Raw genomic sequence first — 22,145 nt, 5'->3', positions numbered from 1 at the left:
CGGGGATGACATCACTATCCCCCTCTCTATTTGCCAGACTCCCTCATTCGTTCGGTCCTGGAGATGATGAAAAGTACCTTGACACCTGGGAGGCGTTGATGCTGGCTTCCTTGTAAGTGCCCACCGCCAGGCTCGCTTAACAAGCCCATTGTGTCATGCATGAGCAATAAAATACACAAACCTGTTGACAGGTACACACATAAACACCCCCCCCCCCAAACTGTAAGCCCTTAAAAATTCATATTTTTACGGTTATGTCAAGGTGATGAAACCCTAGTTTGTCTGCACACTCGGACAGCTCGTAGGAGTCTCCCAGAGCATGTTGTTCTTTTCAAAAGCAAAGAACTGTTTAAAGAAATGCTACACAGAGCATAGTCATTGCGGCTATTATTTCAAGGCTGCTACATACATTTGTCTCTAGAATAATGTCAGTACCACAGACACGCACACGACAAACCACAACAAGGTTAATCAATACATTAGGACTGTCTCACAAACCTTCACCAATTGAATGTATCCATAAGTACCAAGATGATTAGGTGGGCATGACTAGACATGAAAATGAGGGACAGGGAGAACATTAATCCATGGATAACAAGATCTGGTTCCTTCAGATGCCCAGACACAAGGACACAAGAGACATCTCACCACCTCTCCTTGAATAGAAACTTCAACTACAGACCATAAAAAGTATCCCAGACAAGACATTACCATGATGCAGAGGAGGAAAAATAGACTTACTCTTTCGTCATCAACTGCTTAAACGTTCAACTTCCCTACACTCACCTTAAAGCTTTGTGCATACAGGGATTGGACGGTTCACATTTTTGTCCCTTTTGACCACGCCCAAACATAATTGTATTTTAGAAAGCAACAACCATACAAAGGATGTGTTCATTATTAGTTGTTGATGTCATAATTAACTAGGTGCTTGTTCACTTATGTGAATTAAGTTATATATTGATACTCCCCTCAAGCTGTTTATCCCCACAGCTATTTTCTAGGGTGGTGTGTTGCAGTAGGCTATTGATCACCATCTCCCAAAACATATCGGTGCTACTAACGACATATCTTTCATTGATGAACACCATCTTTTAAACTTTCTCACGTTTCTTCTGGTTCCCAAGCATGCTTTCGCCTGACATTTAAATATAATTTGTAAATGCAGTCAGATACTTCAGGATTTTCACACCCCGTAAATCTTCCATGAACTCAGTAAAATGGGTTTTCAACTCCCTGATTACTCATCGTTCTCGTTTGACCACAAGTTACCAAATGTAGCCTACTACAGGCTATTGCTACTTGTTAGTGTGATAGCCTACATTTCAGATATTACACGCTTGTCATGCAATGGATGACTAATCTTATCTCACAATGAGGCCAGTTCTTTTTCTTTAGGCTTACAAGTAATATTGCGTCATCTCCTTACGCCTCAGTCGCCCTCCAGGTTGATAAACGCACCCCCAATGGTGCCACTAAAGGATGGTCAGCCAAGGACGCGCGTAAAGTCAAGGCATTTCTAGAACTATGCATGGAGCTGCAAGAAGGCTTCTTCATATGGATTATTCTCAACTATCATATTATTACGAAAGCTTTCGGAATTCCTAAAACAACAACGGCAGAAGTATATATTTTTTATTAACAAACAGTTGTTAAATTTTACGCACGTTTTGTTCTTTCTTCGTTAACCTATTGCTGACTTTTAATGTAATTGCGAATTTATCTGTTTTATAAAGATCATATCATCTTTAAGTGGAGATATATATTTACGAAATTTTGTTTTAGCCTACTATAGGCTATTAACAAAGACCAATATTAAACTTGAGCGCAGTCTGCATGAGGTTGCAAGTCTGAGGAGGTTAGAAACTACTTTGTTTTCCAGTTTTTTGTTGTTGCTGTAACTGCAAAGAACTACAAAACCGTGTCAGTTGCTTAACATATGTCCGTGACAAGGTTGCTTCTGTATTAGACTGATTTTCGTTAACTGATTTTCGTTTTGCAACTATTGATTCCGAGCTTCAGTGCGATTCAGTGTCTTCATGTAAAATCACTGAGGCAAGGAAGGGTCCGACAAAGAGACTAAATTAAACGTATTTCATCCCACTGCGTTACGCGCCGCATTTTTGAGGATGAAAGATGAGTAGTAATGCCTCAATGAGCTCATGACCACTGCATACGATGTTTTCCGAGGTGGCTAATATAAACTTTAGTTCAAACTCAAGCAGCGAGGAACCGCTGTCTTTTCTGGACCAAGAATGGAATGACACCCCAGCAGAGAGACTGTCTCGAACAGGGCACACCGTGGTCTCAGTGTTTCTAGGATCTATAATGATATTTGGTTTCCTTAATAACTTGATAGTATTGATCCTGTTTTGCAAGTTCAAAATTTTGCGGACCCCTGTAAACATGCTGCTTCTCAATATTAGCGTGAGTGACATGCTCGTGTGCGTCTGCGGCACCACTCTCAGCTTTGCATCCAGTATTCGGGCACGCTGGTTGTACGGGAGGCACGGCTGTATGTGGTACGGCTTCGTCAACTCTTGCTTCGGTAAGTTTATTTTAAATACAGTAGGGTACTATACTGTACATGTGGGTTGTCTTGACATTTTAACACGTCCAGAGCATGAAAATGGAACTTGTGAAATGACTGCCCCGCATACAGTAAACTGCATAATGAACTGAGGCCACTGTGTTTGTGTGTGTGTGTGTGCGTGTGCGTGTGCGTGTGTGAGCGTATGTGTGTGTGTGAGCGTATGTGTGTGTGTGTTTGTGTTCTGGCATATCAGCATGGCATCGTTTTGGCATGGCATGGCATGGCATCTACAATTTAGCAGGTGTAAAAACAAATATACTTCAAAATGTACACGTCCACCACTGCATTGTTAGATTCCTTTTAAAACGGATGAGAGTTGTGGCAAGTGTTGATGCACCAATGTGCACAAAGTGATTTTGTGAGGGGAAATTGGAAGCTTTGCTATCATCCGGTGAGGACTTTCCTGTTGAAACCAAGACAGGTATGACAGAGAAGACGAAAAAAAACAAGTATTTGAGGAGGTTCCTTAATATTGACACCAACAAACCAAATGAGCCTGCTGAAAAAAAACTAAAAAAACTAAAAAAAAAAAACTAACAACACCATCAAGTAAAAGTGTTTGGTCGAATTCCTCTGAATTCCTCCTCCTTTCTGGTTCCTATAGACCCTATAGTTTTGTCTCAGTGACATCATCCATGATGTCACACGGGTGTTTGTAATTGATAAGAACATTATGTCAATTTTGGGATAAGAGCACCGATATGGAGTGTGGGTGATATGCTGTTAGCTGAAAAGGCACTCACATGACCGTTGCAAGATAGGCTTTATCATGTCATAACACAGAAAAAACATGTTTAGTTTGTTTGGTTCCAATTTCCCAGACTATATTGTGTCATCCCCTGTGAAAGTGTGGGCACCAAGAGGCCACATAACACATTTAAAACAATTTTGAATTAAATGTAGGAAATCAAACAATGGACAGCTTTGCATAAGGTTCAAATAATTCAATAATTCAACAATTAATGGTTAATCAAATGGTTAGCTTTCACCTGGCCTCTTGGTGGCAACAATACTTTTGCATGAGATGACACAATACAGTCTGTCAAACAGGTGTACAATATATTTTTCCAGTGTTATTATATTACTTTCAGCTGGTACTGCAAAAGTCAAGTTTGTGAGTCATGTAAATCCACCTTACACAAGCTGGGGTCTTAGGTTGCAGTCTGATGTTATCGTGGAAATTGATTTAATTCTTCACATCAAAGAAGCAAAGCCCTGTTTGTTGCCTTGTTTAGTCAATGTTATTTGACACTCTTTAACATAGAAATACTGTTCTCTATTGATTTACATATTCACTGACCCGATTAACTGCCCCTTGGAGACTAATTTAAAAAAAGTTTGAACATAAACAAAGAAGGAATTAAGCGCCATAACTCTAACTGGGATCTGGTCACAGACGTAGCTGTCAAAGTTGTCAAAAGATCACAAAATGTCATGGGAAACGCAATTCTTACAACAAATAATATTATGATCCACACAGGAGAAACATGTTTCATTTCCCTGGCTCCACTATCACTGGGTTTCCAGCCCTGGTAAGAAAGCCCGATCTTTCATTCAGCTCTAACAACTGGTCCATCAAGGTGACCGTAATGGAGAATGCTAAACATTGTGTGAAAAGCATTGAATTTTCTCCCTCTACTCTACACAAACCCCACAGAATGAACTCTTGCCTTCTCTGAGCTGGGTTTAACCCATCGGTAGCTCAGCTGGACTCGGGGAGTTGGCAAACGTATTCATCCCCCCCTCCCCCAAAACACACACTATTCAATCCCTTGCATTAACGTTGGAGGACGTTGCCATCTATGAACGTGATCTACACTAAAGTGAACACACCTTGTGTAGTCGCAGATAGTGAATAATGTAGGCCTCTTATTCCCCATCTGTTGAATAATTAACAGGTGTCCCGGGCTTCTGAAGCTGGCTCGGGTGGCGACTGCGATGCCGTGCAAAGTCATGGTGCCCTTGGCAGACCAGCAGTAATGGTTTCCAGCTGCTACGTGTGGGTGCGGTTCCTCCTCACCCACACCAAAGAGCCAGGGCCAGTGCCCAAACAGGCTCTGAAATGCAGACGCTTGAACTGATCTCCTGTGTGGAAGAGGTTCCACCCGCACAAAGAACCGACCTGGGCTCTGTGTCTACAATGGAGCTTTTTCCTCTGTGCTCTCCGGAGCGTACGGCGAGGGCAAACTCTCTGCTTGTCTGAAGAATAATCTCAAGTGCGCCGATAAATATAATTAAATAGCTTTGAAGATTAGAACATGCTGTCCTGCTTGAGGGAGACCGGCTGGGGAGTAAGAACTCTGAGGGAAAGGGGTGGGCAATAAGATTGCATAACTGATGGAGAAGTAAAGCATTAATTAGTATACTGCAACATGGGGCAACTGGTTAAAAATGAAAGAAGCACAGTTTAGCTTGTACTATGAACGTTTCCACTATTTCCCCTTGGGGATCAATAACGCACAAACTACTACTACTACTTCTATTCTAGCAAATTACTACTACTACTATTACTACTAAATTAATTGTACGTGTCGCCGCTACGTGAAAACTCATTTTGAGAGCAGTTAAGTCAATGTGAATCCTTTCAGATCCATGTATGTCACCTTAAAGGTCAACATTGACAACGTGGCATCCGGTTGGTTCTACAGTGCACTTTCCCTGACCACGGACAATCACACAAGATGATCTTATTAGTGTTGACCGTCATTGTGTCTGTGCTTGTGAGCGTTTCACATGGTTCCGCTTGCCAAGACTCATGTCCTGTCACCTGTCAGATGTCTTCATTTAGGCCCCTGTGAAATCACATTGAAGACCCTGTTTCCAGATCATCCTTCTGTATATGTACCAGATAAATTGTACTGTATAAACAGGGTTCATCTCTCTCTCTCTCTCTCTCTCTCTCTCTCTCTCTCTCTCTCTCTCTCTCTCTCTCTCTCTCCCCCTCTCTCTCCCCCCATCTCTCTCTCTAATTTGATAATAAGAGATAAATTGTCGAAGAAATTAGATTTCTTAGTTTTTTGATATGTATTCCTCCCATAAACACAAATATTTCACATTGTACAGGAGTGTCCGTCACATTCTATTAGGCTCTCTGAAGACAAGCAGGTGGACTGCAGCGACTGCTCTCTACAGGGAGTACCACTTTAGTCCATCTCACAGTCAACATGATTAAATAGCTGGGGTGAATCTGCTCTGACAGGTCGTCATCCCCAAGCATGTCCAGCCAGTCACCCCCCCCCCCCCCCCCACTCCCACCCCAACCACAGCGGGGGGCGCTGTGGTCCCCTCAGCTTCATCCAGCCCTCCATGGACAGTCTGATTGTGTTCTGGCCACTGATTGAGTCAAGTAAATGTACCTGGGCATCGGCGTGGAGCAGATTCAATAAATCCCCTGTCTCAGATGACAGGCTTGCATGCTCTCGCTGTGCTCCATGTCTGCCCAGAGCCAGTTCATTTGCAAATTCCCCCACTGCCTCTTTCCACTGGCAGTTGGGCTGATGTTGAAAGATTGCTTCTACACCTAGATATTCTTTCTCCTGGGCAGGGGGCAAAGGGCCTCTGGCAAATCTGCTAGTGCCAACATTTTCTTTGTCAATCTCAAGCAACACCTGGAGGCTTGTCCCTGCTTCTCACCGCAGATAGAAATGTAGACTTAATGTCACACAGCATCTAAATGTTAATCGGGGGGGAAATGCTTTACAAAACTCATCAAACATCATTTACCGTGCATACTTAATATAGCAATAATGTGTCCAGCACCGTATCGATTTATTTGACTTCTCAATGACACATTTCCAGTGGTGTCTGCACGAGGACATTTTGTGTAGTAATATGAACGGGATTTAGTTTCTGAAAATAAATCGACTCCCCAAGGAATGAGAACGTTCTCCTGGGGGGCGGGGGGGACTGGGGGGGGGACTCTTACCTGTCATTTGTCGTCTCACAAACCACAGGTAGTTCTTCTCTTGCTCTCATAATAGTCTTTATTTGCATTCACACGCTGCGGGAACGTCACCAGTCAAGACTCATCCAGTTCATTGTGATTCGGTTAATTGAGCCTCTATGACCTTTGGTCGCGTTGACAATATGAGATTACAGTCATGAAGGGTGGTAGCCTGGGTTCATCCGCAGACTCTGGTGAACACTGGAGGAGAGAGAGGGTCCGAGAGCAGTACATTTCTTGTCTTTGGAGTCTCTGGAGATGTGGATAATGAAATGGCAAGTCTGTGCTGCTTTTTACGTTAGTTATCTGATCTCTGTTCGCTATGATTTCCTAGTGGTTGGCTTAGTTTCTGGGGGCTGGTGTTACATGCAAAAAAGGTATTTCTCCTGATATATTCACAGCTAAGTGAGAGCCAATTAACAGGTCCAGTCAAAATACTGGCTATCACCCTTTGCACTCGGGAACGCTGGCGTGACGTGGTACTGATGAGGAGATCACAAACTCAGTTATGCTAACCCTAACCCCTTACTCTAGCTGACCCACAAAGGGGATCGCTGAAGCTTGGCATTGGTATTCATACAGGAAACGGATGTTGTGACGTGAAGTACTCATTCTCAGGAAACATATCGTTGTTAAGACCTTTTGGGGCACAGAAGTCACTCTTTATTACATTGTCAGCATGTCAACCAGGCTGGTATAGGAGCACGGTAAAGTAAAGAAATACCCACTGAAACATGCATGACCCAGTGAGTCAGGAAAGCAATTTCATTTCAGACCCAGTTGATATGATTTATGGTTAATGTTAACACTTTTGCCACTTCATTTGCTCAACTATGATATGAACCGTGCTTTGAGAAATGTCAGTGAAGGAAAACATTACATTACATTTACATATTTAGCAGACGCTCTTATCCAGAGCGACTTACAGTAAGTGCAGGGACATTCTCCCCGAGGCAAGTAGGGTGAAGTGCCTTGCCCAAGGACACAACGTCATTTGGCAAGGCCGGGAATCAAACCAACAACCTTCTGATTAATAGCCCGACTCCCTAACCGCTCAGCCATCTGACCCCGTTTGAATTGCCTGTCAATTAATCCAGAGGGCCATATGGCGTGCGGTACCTTGTTGACTCAATGTGCATTCCTGATTTCATTGCAGGCATCATCCAGTCAGCACTCCATGCCCATCACCCCCACACCCACACAACCATGCAAATAGAGACATTAAGGAAAACGGTGGATTCTTTAATAGCACTGTAATTCTTGGAACTATCGCACAATTTTGATTGGGGCTTGCTTATGCATATGCATCAGTACGAGATGTTACAGAGATTATCTTTAACATTTCGTTTGCGGGACATTACAAACTCACCGAGATTGAACCAACCGCGTTGGTTGGGTGTGGTGATGGTGGGGGGTGTGTGGTGGTGTTGGGTGTGGTGGTGGTAGTGGGGGTGGTGGTGGGTGTGGTGGTGGTGGGGGGTGTGGTGGTGGTGGTGGTGGTGGTGGTGGTGGTGGGGGTGGTGGTGGGGGTGGTGGTGGTGGGGGTGGTGGTGGGGAGGATGGGGTGTGGTGGTGGTGGGGAGGATGGCGTGTGGTGGTGTTAGGGAGGATGGGGTGTGGTGGGGGGTGTGGTGTGGCCTCTCTATTCTCCCCTCCAGCCTCAGCCATGTCCAGATTTAATGAAGAGGCTTCGAAGCTGCATGCCTCTTGAGCGTAATTAAACGACATCTTGGACACAGCTGCCAGCACTTCAGCCTTGTTTATTTGTTTTCAGCACGTCTAGAAGAGAATGGCCAGATGTTAGACTTGGCTGTGAACATCACTCTGGGGAAGGAAAACGGAAAAAACAGTTTTTCCCGTAGTTCTCTTTATTCCTCAGTCTGTGTCTTGATTGTGTGTGTTCACATTTCAATTAGATTCATGTAGCATGAGCCAAATTAGTGCCTTCAATGTGAGCTTGTGTGCGTTTGTGTGTGTGTGTGTGTTTTGTGTCATGGACTACAGTGGAGGAGGAATGTGTTGGAACTTGGCCGTTTACATGCCCTTAACCCTTGTGTTATCTTCGGGTCATTCTGACCCATCAGTCATTGTGACCCACCGTCGCATTGCGACAAATTTACCTCATACAAAAACAAAGTGAAGCATTTTCTTTTAACCGTTGGGCTGTCTCAGACCCCCCACATTGCAAAGGTTAAAATAAAATTATTTTTATTTGTTATTGTATTGGGTAAAATTGGGTAAACACAACAATGGTTCGTTATGAACCTTTGGGTCATGTGACCCGAAGGCAGCACAAGGGTTAAAACCTCTTAAGCATCCTGTTAAATGTGCCTAAAAACGCCTAAACAGCATACCCAAAGTAAATTGGAAGCTGTTCTTGAACCATTTGGAGTCTCTTTTGAAAGCTGACACTCTGAAGTTATGTCCCCTGTTGTCAGGACCCCTGTCAGTCCTACTAGTGTTGAGTAATAGAAGCTTGAACACAAGGAAAGTGAACATTTCTATTTCCGCCTAGATTTTGTTTTGAAAACAGAGGCCTGAAGAGGCCTAGAGGTGGTAGGTATTAGCTGGAAGACTAAATTGGACCACAGGTTGAAGCCTTACCCAATTCAAATCAAAAGTCAAACATAATACCACAATATATTCATATTTGACACATGTTTTTATAAGAGTACATCCAGGCATTTTCTAAAAGCGTCCTGCCCCATTGGCATTGGCTTTAGAGGGCTGTCAACGGGGCATGGAAGCTCTCGTTGCTAACCGGAGAAAAGAACACTTTTATGTGAACAAGTTGTTTCTTCCGTCGGCTAACTTGCATAATGAAACAAAGGATAATGGCTATTCATGAACGTAAAACATTGTATTTGGACGAATTACTTTACATGGTTAGATACTTTGAACCCTTGGGACTTACGCAGATCAAGTTTTGATGGCATGATTTGCACACCTGGACCTATTTGAACCACTTAGGGTGAGTACAACTTTTTTCTTTGGCATTGTTGAAGGAATGTTCACCGGAAAAAGACGTTGACTTTGCTTGCTATTGCGACTTGATCTTGAATTGGTTTATTTCAATGGAAGCACAAGAATCGTAGCTTTCCAACGATGTATAACATGTGTAGCTCTAAAAAATATATTTGTTAGAATTTAGTGCGTCGTAACTGAGGGAGGGGGAGGCAACATTTTTGTCACGCGGGCGAAACAGGAGCGTAAACAGGTTTTTAAGTTGGATATATAATAGATCATACAGGACTGGGTTTTCTTGCGTCTTGTGCACCATGTGTACATTTTTTACTGGTTTGCAAGTGACAATAACAAGACAAGACTAATGCTGTTCTGTTATTACACTGTACATGTGAAAGCATCCTATATTAAAGAAAGTTTCAATGAAAAAATCTAATTGCAACCCCCCAGTAATACTTACTGTAACATCATTACTTATTTAACTGTACTTTGAAGCTCACTCCTACATACAGCAAATATGAATTAGATGTAGAGGTGTGATGGGTGATTAGACATCAACTTCAAAGTAAAATCACCCATCATGCACTAATCCACTGTGATGTGTGCCTGCAGTGATACTGTACCGTAAAACCGAATTATTTTTTTCGGCTGATTTGAAGCGTCTCCCAGAAACATGTTTTGTGTCTGAAGGAAAAGGGAGACAAGACTGTTGGATTGAATCAAAGCCTTCCAATTGAAGAAACACAGCCCAAGGCTTAGTCTTACAGTTATGCTCCTAAGCACAAGCCTATTGAAACTATAGTATTAAGGTAATGTTATGGGCTAATTAATTTTGAAAATAAAAATGTTGGGATGTTGAGAAGGAAGTACTTGGTACATAAAAGTCAATTCAGCTAGTGTGCATTCCTTTTGTGTGTGCAATATGCTGCCCCAAGCATTTCCTGTTTCATTTTCAGTGATTGAGTACAATAAAAACATGTACAGTATGTGTCTTAACTAAGTAAACAGATTTAGCTCCCCAAATCTTTTGGCTAATGTACCATAAACTCCATTGTGGTAGAGCAGTAACTTAAGCATGGCTCAGATCTGTTGACACTATCGCTCTTTACAAACGATGTGGCAGTGAAAGTCATGTAAATAACTGCATCCCTAACAGTGCGTTCACACTGCAGCGGAGCGGGCGGCGCGCGGCGTCGGCTTCCAATTCATTTTCAATGAAACCAGGCGTTGACGCTCGCGTAGGGCATTGTGGGAAGGCGAGCGGAGCGGAGCGGAGCGTTGCAAGTTGGATTTTCTCAACTTTATGTAAATGAGGAGCGTGAAAACGCTAGCGTTGGCCAATCGGATTGGTTTCTTGTTTCTTGTAACGTAGCAACTGTTCGTCATGGTAAACATTTCTAGGTTTGACAATTTCAAGATGGAGGAGAAACTTTTCGTATGTGTCTGCACACCCAGTTCTGTTCAGAACAAAGTTACTAATGTGACGAGCCTGAATTTAAAGATTACATTAAACTAATAATGCATGGTGCATGGTTGCCGATGTCGTCATTGTTCCTAGTGTGTTTTTATAGCCTACTTTTAAATGTAGTCGTCACATTACGTGACTGTTCTGTGCCACTGCTAGCTCGCTAGCCCAGCCTACAAACGACTGGTTGAGTGACCGGTGGCGTAACATGTATTCTACTGTAATCTTGCACTAGTAAAATCTTGCACTTACATAAATGTTGTGTAAAAGTGGTATTTTGATCGATATTGTGAGTACATTAACCCAAATCTGCACGCTTGGCCATGACTACAACAGTGACCTTAGAGAACTACAACTCTGTATTAACTTGTCTAACACGCCCCCGAGCGTGGTGTACTGTGGGAAGGCAAGCGGTGCTGAGCTTTAAAAAACGCTGCAGTGTGAACGCACTGTAACAGTGCGTTCACACTGCAGCGGAGCGGGCGGCGCGCGGCGTCGGCTTCCAATTCATTTTCAATGAAACCAGGCGTTGACGCTCGCGTAGGGCATTGTGGGAAGGCGAGCGGAGCGGAGCGGAGCGTTGCAAGTTGGATTTTCTCAACTTTATGTAAATGAGGAGCGTGAAAACGCTAGCGTTGGCCAATCGGATTGGTTTCTTGTTTCTTGTAACGTAGCAACTGTTCGTCATGGTAAACATTTCTAGGTTTGACAATTTCAAGATGGAGGAGAAACTTTTCGTATGTGTCTGCACACCCAGTTCTGTTCAGAACAAAGTTACTAATGTGACGAGCCTGAATTTAAAGATTACATTAAACTAATAATGCATGGTGCATGGTTGCCGATGTCGTCATTGTTCCTAGTGTGTTTTTATAGCCTACTTTTAAATGTAGTTGTCACATTACGTGACTGTTCTGTGCCACTGCTAGCTCGCTAGCCCAGCCTACAAACGACTGGTTGAGTGACCGGTGGCGTAACATGTATTCTACTGTAATCTTGCACTAGTAAAATCTTGCACTTACATAAATGTTGTGTAAAAGTGGTATTTTGATCGATATTGTGAGTACATTAACCCAAATCTGCACGCTTGGCCATGACTACAACAGTGACCTTAGAGAACTACAACTCTGTATTAACTTGTCTAACACGCCCCCGAGCGTGGTGTACTGTGGGAAGGCAAGCGGTGCTGAGCTTTAAAAAACGCTGCAGTGTGAACGCACTGTAACAGTGCGTTCACACTGCAGCGTTTTTTAACGCTCGGGGGCGTGTTAGACAAGTTAATACAGAGTTGTAGTTCTCTAAGGTCACTGTTGTAGTCATGGCCAAGCGTGCAGATTTGGGTTAATGTACTCACAATATCGATCAAAATACCACTTTTACACAACATTTATGTAAGTGCAAGATTTTACTAGTGCAAGATTACAGTAGAATACATGTTACGCCACCGGTCACTCAACCAGTCGTTTGTAGGCTGGGCTAGCAGTGGCACAGAACAGTCACGTAATGTGACGAGACTGAATTTAAAAGTAGGCTATAAAAACACACTAGGAACAATGACGACATCGGCAACCATGCACCATGCATTATTAGTTTAATGTAATCTTTAAATTCAGGCTCGTCACATTAGTAACTTTGTTCTGAACAGAACTGGGTGTGCAGACACATACGAAAAGTTTCTCCTCCATCTTGAAATTGTGAAACCTAGAAATGTTTATCATGACCAAAGGTTGCTACGTTACAAGAAACAAGAAAACAATCCGATTGGCCAACGCTAGCGTTTTCACGCTCCTCATTTACATAAAGTTGAGAAAATCCAACTTGCAACGCTCCGCTCCGCTCCGCTCGCCTTCCCACAATGCCCTACGCGAGCGTCAACGCCTGGTTTCATTGAAAATGAATTGGAAGCCGACGCCACGCGCCGCCCGCTCCGCTGCAGTGTGAACGCACTGTTAGGCTTCAGATGAAATTCCGTTTTCAATAACAACAGGAACATTCCAAGTTATCGGCCTGTGTTGGGTTAGTGGATGAAGCTCATATTTTTCAGCCAGGTTGTTTGGGCAATCGTGTCAGATTTGAAGTCTCCAAGGCAGTCATGATTTCATTCAGAGACGTTTAAAGCCAATTTTAGAAGACGTACGCTTGTAAGAGAATTTCCCCAAATCAGAATCAGAATCAGAAAGGGTTTTAATCGCCATGAAAGTTCGCACAGACAAGGAATTTACTTTGGCAGGAAGGTGCATACATTCAACATATAGGAGTAAATCTTAAATAAGTGGTGTAAGTTTTCTAATGAATCTAATAATAATCGAATAAATAATAAATAATAACTAATAAATTACTTATTAGATTTTGCGTCAGAGACGTATGTAGAGTATCTAAAACGTATGGTCTTGATATGGCCATATCAAGACCATACGTTTTAGATTATTACAATTCCCAGAACGAATCTGCCAAGATTGCTTACATCGGTCTGTTCCCACGGACCACCGAGGAGTGAAGACTGCCTCAGGGAGTTTGTATCCGATCTGAAACCTAACCCTTTTATGCATCCAGAGGACTGGGTTTTATACTTCTGAGTCAATGGCGGAAATCATTTGTTGGCTAAATTGATGCTATTTATTGGGTGTTAGGTTTCTCTCTCAAGGCTTAAAGCTTTGATTATCTGGTGTTTTGTGTGTGAGTCACCCCTCTCTGTGATATTCATATATACTTCCACACCTGTTGTTTGTTGCTGTTGCTCTGAAGAACGTTAAGAGATTAATGACTATTACTGTATATGCACTTTTTTTGTTGGATAAATAAATCCTGTTGTCAAGGATTGTTGTCAGTGATTATTAGTGATAGTTTATAGTATAGATGCCTCTTCGGTTTAGACTAGAGTACTGAAAAAAAATTACAAATTCAAAACACAACTACCTGTTACTGTGACACCCTGGACTACCTATTACCGTGACTGCGAACACCCTGTTACCTTGAACAGTACATACTATTAATAGTATGAATGCAACAGGTGTCACTATGTCGCTTGCTAAAACCATCCAGTTTGGTGACTCTAAATGCATGATCACATGTCCCTCCCTCTCTCTCCTTCTCTCCTCTTCCTCCTGTGTGCCAGGCATCGTGTCGCTCGTCTCCTTAGCCGTGCTTTCCTACGACCGCTACAGCACACTGACCGTGTACAACAAGCGGGCGCCGGACTACCGGAAGCCCCTGCTGGCCGTAGCCGGAGCCTGGCTCTACTCCCTCTTCTGGACAGTGCCCCCCCTGCTGGGCTGGAGTAGTTATGGCCTGGAGGGAGCGGGGACTAGCTGCTCGGTCTCGTGGACAGCGCGGACTCCCCAGTCCCACTCCTACATCATCTGTCTGTTCATCTTCTGCCTGGGCCTGCCTGTCCTGGTCATGGTGTACTGCTATGGGAGGCTACTCTACGCCGTCAAGCAGGTCAGGCAGCCTTTTATGGTACAGAAACACATCATCTGTACCAACACAATATACACTGTATCTCCAGAGGGCCCAGTAGTCGGCAGGGCAGATTATTGCTGACAGTGTGCTTTTAGTTGACTATTTAGGACGGAAGGATAACATGAGGCATTTAGAACGAGCCAATCGTGGTGGACTGAAGAGATTCAGGGTCACTGCTGAAAAATGAATGGAAAAATGCAATGTTTTGAGTGCAGTAGATGGAAAACAGACGTGTCAGAAAGATAAAGAGGTTACTTAACTTGGTCGGTTGCCCAGATTAGAAGAAGTGGGTCAGAGTTTTGCGCCTCCTTTGAATGGACTGATAAGCGGCACAAACACACTGTGTGTACGTGTGCGAAGGCAGTTAGGGGGAGTCGTTGTTTAGGCTGTAAACCTACCTTTTTCTGTCCAAGCAGCCCAACATTAGAGATGTTAGATCAGAGAGAGAGAGACAGAGAGAGAGTACTGTTCCTTGTACTCTTCCCCAAAAAACATAACACTACTGACTTGACACTTTGCTCCCCTTTCTAATTTGCAACGAGGAAAAATTGGCCTTATCCCATTACTTCATTTCTAAATTCCTCACTGAGTAATAACCTGCTGCCAGGAAGGTTCTCGGGGTTCTGTGAAGCTCCTAATGAGATGGCTGTTCCGAAACCCTTCCTGTATAAGGCCTAGATGTGTAGCACTCAACCTAGGTGTCAGGTCTTGCATGTATTGCATGACTTCAGTTGGGCCGTCTTTGAATACTTCCTCCCCGTCTCTACTGTGGCGGGAACCACTAATCTAACAAGACAGGACAGGTGGACGCAGTGTACTGGAATCCATAGTTTCATCCCTTCAGTCACGAGTAACTACCCCCAGGAAGGAGGGGGCGGAAGAGGATGGTCATGTTGAGAAGCTTTTCCAGAACCTATAGCAACCCGCAGGCAATTTTCTTTTAAGATCTTGGGGGCATTTTCGCCTTAATGATTTTTTACAGTGACGGTGGAGAGAGAGAGAGGAAATGGAACCTTTAAACCCTCATTCCTTTTTCAAAGAATGGAACACGTTAATGGCAATTAATCCATTGTATGGTCTGTGAATAGATCCCTTTAGTGACTGGGTCAGGATAAAGTCAAGGACTCTGACAGAAGTTAACACTTGTCTCCTGCTTAAGGTCGGAAGGTTCCGGAAGTCGGCGGCCCGGCGCAGAGAGTACCACATCCTCGTCATGGTGATCACCACCGTGGTGTTCTACCTTCTCTGCTGGATGCCTTATGGCGTGGTGGCCATGATGGCCACGTTTGGCCATCCAGGCATTATCACCCCCGTCGCCAGTGTGGTACCATCTATCCTAGCCAAGAGCAGTACCGTCATCAACCCCCTCATCTACATCCTCATGAACAAACAGGTACGTGGATATCTGACCCACCTCCGCAATTCTGGGATATGTAGTGTAGTGTTGACATGTGATGATGGAAGATTGTAGGCGAGAGACAAAGAACACTGCTGTATAACATCTTTATTCGTAAGTGTTAGTAGAAAAGGATGGGAAAAGTACAAATCTTACTATCAAATCATGTTCAGTGCAAACTGATCTATACAAAATGAGCAGTAAAAACAGAAAAACACTGTACAAATGATATATACTGTACGGTTTTTGTCAAGACCAGCCAATAATATTTAAGGCCTTATGCTGTACATTTTCGATCATAGAACCACCAGATCAAAATGACATTTCAGTCGCTTTCTGCTTTCCTTTTTATAATATCACAACCAAATGACTCCTAATGACGTGGCCCTGTCACTGTGCTCAAAGATTTCAAAACATCTGCTTTTCCCACCTTACGATGTTTAGTAATGTGTTCCCAAGAAACCATTAGCAGCAGCAGTACAGCAGTAACCTCACAAAGAAAGTATTTGGCACAATTTCAAGTCTATTATAATTACTAAAGGCGATACATGTCATTAGAGTACCAAGCAACTATGAATAGCTGCATTGCATTACATTTTTACCAGATTCCCATAATCCAAAACCAACCAAATGCACATTCTATTTACACAGTGTATCTGTACAATTGTGTCAAGGCCAGGAAAACAAACAGCAGTCAAATGGATCTGTCGATTGCTAAAGACCATGGCTGTGTGTTCTGTAGTATAGCTGTAAACAACATGGTAAATCCCCTTCACCATCTTACAGACCGCACTATGGCAGTGAGAAACTGCTCTTACTGTCCAATACCTTTCTGTCTTTCCTGAATAATGTTCTAATGACCCAGATTTTCAGCTTTCATCTGTGCTCTCCGAGTTTCCTGCTTCTGAGCTTTTAAAAAAACATCCGGATAATACACATTCTTGCGTCATTAAAAATCAAGTTAATACAATTACTATACGCATACCCACAGTAAGGATTTCCTAAAAATGTGTTAGGTCTTTGTACACTAAGTACACAAACTTCTACACCAAAGAGTTCTCCCTCATATGTCCACACAAATGTTTTCCCTCAGACCACGACAAGACTATCACAGTTACAGACAAAGTTACAATATTGCTCTTGCTTAGTTCCATAATCAAAGTTCAAAAAGGTACTTTGTTTTTTAAATGTTTTTGACTATTTTTCATTCTACTTGATTTGATTATACTTAATAATACTTAACTCAGTGTGTAAAAATGTGTTGAAATTATGAGGCATGCATGCATGTGGCCTATTTGTAATTTCTTGATTTGGCACCATAAGTTCAAAGTAAGGTCAAACACGAATCGACAATGGATGGTATACATTCACATTCCCCTTTCCTTTAGGTTTCTAGAACGCATCTTTCAAACACAGTGAATTCACATCAATCACCATCAATTTCAGGAAAATACATACAAAACATTGAATTATTTTCTGACTCTAACCCTATTCCACAACAATGATTTCCTACAATCTTAGCTTTAAACAAACATGCATCGATTACACGTCCTCCAAATAAATGTGATTGTTGGAACGACTGAGTAATTCAGAGCAGGGCCAATTTGCAGATTACTGAGTTTTTGCACCGACGGATTATTCTCCTATTAATGTCTACAAGAAATGTACAATCGTTTTTTTCTCTTTCATAGTATTTGTATTGCAACGCACCCACACAGTTGACAGACTCGAATCGTGTTAGGTCTTTCTTTATCCTTCGACAGAAAGGTCATAACACATTTATTTCGAGCAGATCTAAAACAACACAGGCCAGATACCTAGCATTGCTAGATGCTTGGCTAGCTACCCAGCTACCTGTAAATCTATTTGATCTTTTATTGGCATTTCATGAGCTACAGTGTAGCTAGGAAAACAAAGGGGTTGATGGAAAAAAACTAAATGATTCAAAAAGGAAAGTGCAGACCAGCTATAGAGTTCCGTGTTCGTGAGAAGACCCCTTGTGGGAATAAATCAAACACACACCGCAACACAACACCCTCATGTCTTGAACACACCTCCATTAACAGTGTTTACTACAGCTAGCCTAACGGTTTCGTTTTGCTATTTTCTGCCAGCAACCAGGCATTACTTCAGGGCTGAGTAATTCGAAACTCTTTTCTCTCCTTGTCGACCTCTTCGAAAGTCAACTCTACAGCTTTTGATCCCTTTAACAGTCCCTTGCTGAAGTTGCCCGCCCTTGCGGCCACAGCTGCCGACAAAGACAGGCTTGGGGCGAGCGATGCTGTAACTCACGCTCGTGTCTGCCCGTCAGTTAACTCAGGTTCATACTTTGAGCACTGTCATCTTCATTTACACGGAAACCCAGGGGGTTCCCTCGTTCCAAAAGAACGAGGGAAGGGTTCACGGCCCACAGTCCACGGTATTGAAGCCAGGCACAGTGACCCTGCCTTTCTTCTTCAGGTCCTGTTCAGGAGCCACGTTCATCTTGTGGACCAGCGCCTTCTCGTAGAGCAGGGGGTGGTACGCCCCCAGAGTGCAGGCGGCGTCATAGTAGCGCTCGTAGTAGTGGCACAGGTCCGTCTGCCGGAGCGAAGGGATGTATTCATACACGTGGACCTCCTGACACAGCGCCATCATCAGGATTGTACCTGCAACGGCAAACCGAAAGGTTTTCATACGCCATATGAAAAGCAATGACAGATGTCGAGTTCATGAGATGTTCTCTTAACAGCTGGCTGGGGAGGTTACCCTTATTTATGTACCCTACCCTAGACTTGAACTGATTTTCAGGAGATGATTTTCAGGAGATTATATTGACTTTAGATGCATAATATACGCGATCAGGTTCCTAACCAGTTGTCACCTCTGGCATGTTCAATGCTGACTACAGCCCATTCATGTGAACATGCACTGTTCAACAGCGCACACAAAATCACCAGACACGAACCCCCGTTTCGAAATAAGTTCTCTTCCCGCCGTCGTGTCCCATGACCTCCCAATCAACACAATGTCGACGAGAGCAACTCTCGCTGTTTGCGTGACAGAACCAGGCTTCGTGCGAGAGGCTGATCGTGGAGATAAAGAGACTTCTCACACACAGCAGATCCACCGCTATGTTGCCTTATCTCATTGCACACCATCTGCCATCTCGAATTGGGGAGGCTGATCTTGCGGAAACATAACCTCTCTCTTTGCCGTACCTGTAGGATAATCCTCATCTGAAGGGCTAAAACACGGCTTCACTAATCATTCCTTTCAGTACGAACTGCATGGTCATACGGCAAGTGTTGCCCTTACACAGATGAGGGCCCTCTCACCGACCTGTCTAGCAACAGAAGCCTCCAATTTATTATCAAGAAACTGGCACCTCCTAATACACATTAAGCTCTCCAACAATACCAGGTCAGTCGGTCAGTCAATCAGCCAGTCAGCTACAGATACACAGACATACAGAGACAGGCATTAACCGGAATACGGTGTCATAACTCTGGTTTACCTTAACCTTTATGTCATGTTTATTTATGTGTTCATTTCCTGCTCTGGAGATTCTGCCTCTAGTGTGTACATTGGTGCCTCTATGAAAATTATTTATCAGCATGCCCCGTGGCTTCTACTGAAACCAGTCAGTGAAACATCACGCTCAGGAACAGCACAACACCATGTCATTGTTAACCATCGAGTGGAACACCATCACCATTCACTGGCTCTCGTCCCTCTTAAACCCAGCTCCCAGGCATGGGTGAAGTTTTCGGATGAAATGTCGCTGTCAAATGAAGGGGGTCGATTTGAAAAAGGTCTCTTTTGTTGTTCCAGTGGAACTGGTGTTTTTCATTGCTTGAACGTGCAGTCATCTGTGAATGAGTGCGATGGATCTCAAAGTCACATCAAGGAACAAATTAATGAATCGGTCAATCAATATTAGCCACACGCACACACCGTCTACATTTTCTATCTCGCTGGACCCACATTGGGTGGAAAATTGTGTCCACACACACACAATTGCTAACAAACATTGGTTCTCCCCCCTCCCCCCTCCCCTCCCTCTCTCTGTTTCTCTGCCCAGTTTTACAGGTGCTTTTTGATCTTGTTCCACTGCAAGGCCCAGGCTACAGAGAATGGCCAATCATCCATGCCCTCCAAGACCACAGTCATCCAGCTGAACCGCCGTGCGCACAGCAACACGGTGGCAGCGGCCGTGCCGATCTCCCCCTGCGCCAACCACAACGAGCTGAGCACCAACGTCCTCGAATGCACCAGTCCCATCGCCTCAGGAAGGAATGACCCGGGAGAAGCGAGCTCGTAAAAGAAAGCAACGACAACACCAGCGCAGTCATCCTGTCGTCCCTTTGTTTCCAAGATGGCCACGAGCTGTCAGACAGTGTAATTGAAAAACCTCAAAACAACGTGTCAAAGTGTCAACCGACTCATCTAGTAGAAGTATTTTTCATGTAGGGATCTGCCTTAAAGTGTCATCTTCACCCAGGGACTTGTGTTATGTACGTAATGGACAGTGTTCCCAAGAAGTCTACAGCACGGTGTCTGTCACCCAAGAACTTTTCATAATGGTCAGCCATGTGGTGGTGTCTCCTCTCCTGTGTGTTGCCAAGTGTCGCCAACAAAACGTTTTAAGAAGTCAACCAAGAACTGTTAACACGCAATCCCTTCCCAGTTTTTGTCAATAGTTTGATCATTGAGTAGAAGGGTAAATATAGTCTCTGTGTTTAATCTTGCAGTGATACAATGCAGTGAGATGGTCCCTGAACAAAATGTGCTTTTTGCTTTTCACATTTCTTGAGTTCTCATCATTGCCAAAATTGCACAGACAGCTGTCTTATTTGCGTCAAGTCAAATGGTATTCTGTTCAGTACGGTGGCCCAGAAGTGCAAATCACACCCACTAACATGAGTGCATCCCCCAAATGAAAACACTCCCCCCAAATACGAGTCAACTCCCCCCAAATAGGATGACTTTCTCACCTCCCCCCAATACAAGAACACGCTCCCCCAAATGGGAAACGACATTACATTAACTCAAAAACACATTACAATAACTCAAAACGGAAAGGGTAGGTACAACACTTCGTTGCTGAATGGATGCAGTAACTAACAAGAAATTGATCGACAGAAGTACAAAATGCAATAGCCTGACAGAGTTACGTGCACCAGGACATTTGTTTGGCTATCGAAGCATGTAGCAAGTAGTAGGCTACTTATGCAAAAGTATAAATTGCATGTTAAACGTCAAAATCGATAGCGAAACAACCATCCTGGTCCACGTAACTCTGTCATTACCATGAAGTTGATCGTTTTGGTTGGAAGAAAAGAAGAAAAATTTGTGTTAACAATTCAGAGTCATGACTTGCACTACTCTTTATTTTAATCAGGGACATTCCTATGAAATAATCTTAGATATGCTGTTAACGTTTCACAACATTAAAATAAGTAGCCTATGCGCACGCTAAAAACACAGTTGAAGGAAGCAGGACTTTTCAGAAGAAAAAACTAATAGTCCACAACAGAAGAACGAAATGCCACAATGACAGAGTTACGTGGACCAGGACAATTGTTTGGCTATCGATTTTTACGTTTAACACGCAATATATACTTTTGCATAAGTAGCCTACTACTTGCTACATGCTTCGATAGACAAACCAATGTCCTGGTGCACGTAACTCTGTCAGGCTATTGCATTTTGTACTTCTGTCGATCAATTTCTTGTTAGTTACCATTCAGCAACAAAGTGTTGTACCTACCCTTTCCGTTTTGAGTTATTGTAATGTGTTTTTGAGTTAATGTAATGTTGTTTCCCATTTGGGGGAGCGTGTTCTTGTATTGGGGGGAGGTGAGAAAGTCATCCTATTTGGGGGGAGTTGACTCGTATTTGGGGGGAGTGTTTTCATTTGGGGGATGCACTCATGTTAGTGGGTGTGATTTGCACTTCAGGGCCACAGTAGAGTTCAGAGTCTTAACATTGTTGTCATCATAAAAAAATAAAACATACAGAGTGAATTCTCCTAATAAAGTGAAATGAGTGTCAGAATATAATTCTTTTTTTGTACTCGATGTCCTCTATGTACTTAAGGATGTTGATGATAGTTGATGATTGGTGTTTGTGAGATAGGTGTGAGCTTGGTCTCTGACACCAGGCCAAGGCTTCCCTCATCCGTGTGGATGAGGGCACAAGAGCACGCTTCCCTCATCCGTGTGGATGAGGGCACAAGAGCACTCGTAAATAATGCAAGAAGAGGAATCGACCTGAGTGAGTCAGGACAGAGCTAGAACCAAACTAATGGTGAGATACAGGGTTGTGAAAGGTTGTACACTCA

The 22,145-nt window shown here is 43.3% G+C and overlaps 2 protein-coding genes across 3 annotated transcripts in view; one reads left to right on the top strand and one right to left on the bottom strand.

Annotated features, from left to right (window-relative positions):
- The first annotated feature begins 1,962 nt into the window (after positions 1-1,962).
- tmtops2a (teleost multiple tissue opsin 2a) lies at positions 1,963-20,724 on the top strand. The gene is made up of 4 exons (XM_062446300.1): positions 1,963-2,548; positions 14,078-14,403; positions 15,584-15,817; positions 19,884-20,724. The coding sequence occupies exons 1-4, from the start codon at positions 2,179-2,181 to the stop codon at positions 20,121-20,123; spliced, it is 1,170 nt and encodes a 389-aa protein (XP_062302284.1). The 5' UTR covers positions 1,963-2,178; the 3' UTR covers positions 20,124-20,724.
- Positions 15,909-22,145, bottom strand: part of st6gal2b (ST6 beta-galactosamide alpha-2,6-sialyltranferase 2b) — a 29,046-nt gene continuing 22,809 nt past the window's right edge. For both annotated transcript variants that reach the window (XM_062446299.1, XM_062446298.1), the window contains exon 6: positions 15,909-18,468. In XM_062446299.1, the coding sequence (XP_062302283.1) occupies positions 18,221-18,468 (248 nt within the window). In that variant the 3' untranslated portion in view covers positions 15,909-18,220. The remainder of the gene's footprint in view (positions 18,469-22,145) is intronic.

The sequence above is a fragment of the Osmerus eperlanus genome, chromosome 21, assembly GCF_963692335.1.
Source record: "Osmerus eperlanus chromosome 21, fOsmEpe2.1, whole genome shotgun sequence".
Lineage (NCBI taxonomy): Eukaryota > Metazoa > Chordata > Actinopteri > Osmeriformes > Osmeridae > Osmerus > Osmerus eperlanus.
Note: the sequence above shows the minus strand (reverse complement) of the source record. Positions and strands in the feature narration are given on the sequence as shown.